This window comes from Penaeus monodon, chromosome 16, assembly GCF_015228065.2.
Source record: "Penaeus monodon isolate SGIC_2016 chromosome 16, NSTDA_Pmon_1, whole genome shotgun sequence".
Classification (NCBI taxonomy): domain Eukaryota; kingdom Metazoa; phylum Arthropoda; class Malacostraca; order Decapoda; family Penaeidae; genus Penaeus; species Penaeus monodon.
Window position 1 is genome coordinate 49,300,097 of NC_051401.1, and position 2,633 is coordinate 49,302,729.

The 2,633-nt window shown below is 44.7% G+C and overlaps 1 protein-coding gene across 1 annotated transcript in view; it reads right to left on the reverse strand.

Moving 5' to 3' along the window:
• Positions 1-576: 576 nt before the first annotated feature.
• Positions 577-2,633, reverse strand: part of LOC119582902 (FMRFamide receptor-like) — a gene marked incomplete at its 5' end in the record, with an annotated part of 2,449 nt that continues 392 nt past the window's right edge. Inside the window, 1 exon segment of the mRNA XM_037931411.1 lies at positions 577-1,947. Within this exon segment, the coding sequence (XP_037787339.1) occupies positions 1,360-1,947 (588 nt within the window).

Consider the following 2,633-nt stretch of genomic DNA (forward strand, 5'->3'; position numbering starts at 1 on the left):
GTTGATTTTTATTCTATTTTGTTCTGATAATTTATTTAAGCTAAGTATTTCGTACGTCATACTGTATATGTATTATATATATATTTATATTGTATATTATATATTATATAGTTGTTTTTTTTTTTTTTTTTAGTGTGTAAAGTGTGGAGTGTAAATTAATATTATATATGTGTGTGATTAGTTGTGTGTGTGTGTGTGTGTGTGTGTGTGTGTGTGTGTGTGTGTGTGTGTGTGTGTGTGTGTGTGTGTGTTGTGAGTGTGTGAGTGTGAGTGTGTGTGTGTGTGTGTGTGTGTGTGTGTGTGTGTGTGTGTGTGTGTTGTGTGTGTGTGTGTGTGTGTGTGTGTGTGTGTGTGTGAGTGTACAATATATATATATATATATATATATATATATATATATATATATATATATATATATATATATATATATATATATATATATATATTCATATGTGTGTGTGTGTGTGTGTGTGTGTGTGTGTGTGCGTGAATATTGTACGCACACACACACACAGACACACACACACACACACACAACAGATGCACAAAAGTATAATATGTGTGTGTGTGTGTGTGTGTGTGTGTGTGTGTGTGTGTGTGAATATTGTACGCACACACACACACACACACACACACACACATTATACTTTTGTGCATCTGTTGCCTCTTTCTGATCAACGGCAAATCTCTTAGCTATTGTGTTTCAAGAAGTAATCAAAATAGTTATCAGATGACGAAGAAACAGCTGGGAAATCCAATTAGCAATCCTCATTTGGCGATCAAAGAAGAAATCTTATCTTCACTTCAGCATCAAAAAACTTATCGCAATTCACTGTGTTTATCATTTTTCTATTCATCTAAAGTTATGGCGGAAAATAAGTGGATCTGAGAGGTGGATGGGCTTCAGCTTATCTCTCCCTCGTTGTTCGGGGCTTATTGATAAAGCCTGCTTGAAGCACAGTCGTGTGTGGTGTGCGGAGATAGGAGGTCGGACGGAGGAAAATGAGGAGGACAAGAGGAAGAGGAGAAGGAGAAGGAGGAGAAGGAAGAAAAAAAAGAAGAGGATCAGCAACAGAAAAGGAGAAAAAAGAAAACACGAGCAAGGGAATGTAAAGAGGAAGTCTGGGATAAAAATCGAGGGGAGTGGCTGTCGAATACCAGCAGGTTTTTTGAACAAGTGATAACATATCAATCCGGTAACGTTCCTTTCTCCTTTCTTAGTCTGGAAGCATAAAAAGAAATTTATTTTTAGCTTATGTACACGATGAATCCTTTCAGGAAACGACAATTCACTAAGGCCTTCTGCAGCGCCTCCGCCCGCGCGCCCATCGCCGCGGCAGCCAGCCGGGCGCCTCTCGCTCAGAGGGCGTGGTCGCTCTCGCCGGGGCCCGCCGGGGGCACGAGCGAGGGACTCCTGGAGGGCGTAAAGGACGAGGAAGCTGTCCTGGGCGTGGAGGAGTCTCCGAGTGGCACGCTGGAGTACTTGGAGAAGGGGCGCCACGAGGAGGCCGAGTCGTGGCGGCCGTCGAGCTTGGCGGCCGCCTGGCTGTCGGAGCGGCTGCGGTGCGAGCCGTTCCACGAGGACATGCGGATGATCTGCGTCGAGCGGCCGTTGGTGAGCGTCCGCGACTCGCGGAAGGTTGTGTCCCTCCTCGCCGACGTCTTGACGATCCGGCCGCAGAACATCTTGAGGAAGAGTCGCCGGAACTTCTGGCCGAAGATGCAGTAGATGATGAAGTTGACGGACGAGTTGACGCACACCAGGACGTTGCTAGTGGCAGTGAGCTCCGGAACGACGATGTCCAGGAGCTCGAGCACGTTGATGATGAAGGCGAGAACGTTGCACACGAAGAACACCGTCACCACCACCAGCAGCATCACCGCCAGCCCGATCTCCTTCTTCTCCAGCCGGCTCAGCCGCTGCCGCTCCTGGTTGGCGGCGCGGACCTGCGCGAAGCCGGGTCTTATCAGTCTAGTTTTTGGAACAACTTGTTTATTTCCGGTTTTGAAAACAATTACTAGAAAAATTGTGATCAACGAAATAATGATTAAAACATTACCTAGACACTACCAGTTATCAAAATACAGGCTATGATACTGTGCGGTAACGACTGAAAGAAATAATGGTTGGAAAAACCGAAAAAATAAAACAAAAAAACATTGAATTAGACATGAATTATTCTAATGGGGCAGATCCAGGGATTTATACGTTGAAAAGACAAAACGGGTGGGAATAGATAAAAAAAAGACAGAAATGGCGGAAGGAATAGACGAAGAAGAAGAAGCAGTAGCAGCTGCAGAGGAAAAGAAGAGCAAGATGAGGGTGATGAGGGTGAGGAGAGACGGAAGGAGAAAAGGACGAGGAAGAAAAAGGAAGGAAGAAGGGAAAATGATGATAATGGTGATAACGGTAGTGAGGGTGAGGATGATTATGATTAGGTGATAAAGGAGAAGGAATAGATGGAGTAATGAAGGAGGGGGAAGAAAAAAAAATACAGGTGGGGAGAAGGATAGAGAAGGAAGAGGATGAGGATGATAAGGGGGAGGTAGGGGAAGATGAAGAAAAAGGAAAGTAAAAAGAGAAGAATGAAAGGGAGGAAGAGAGGGAACAAGTAGAAGGAGGAGGATGAGAA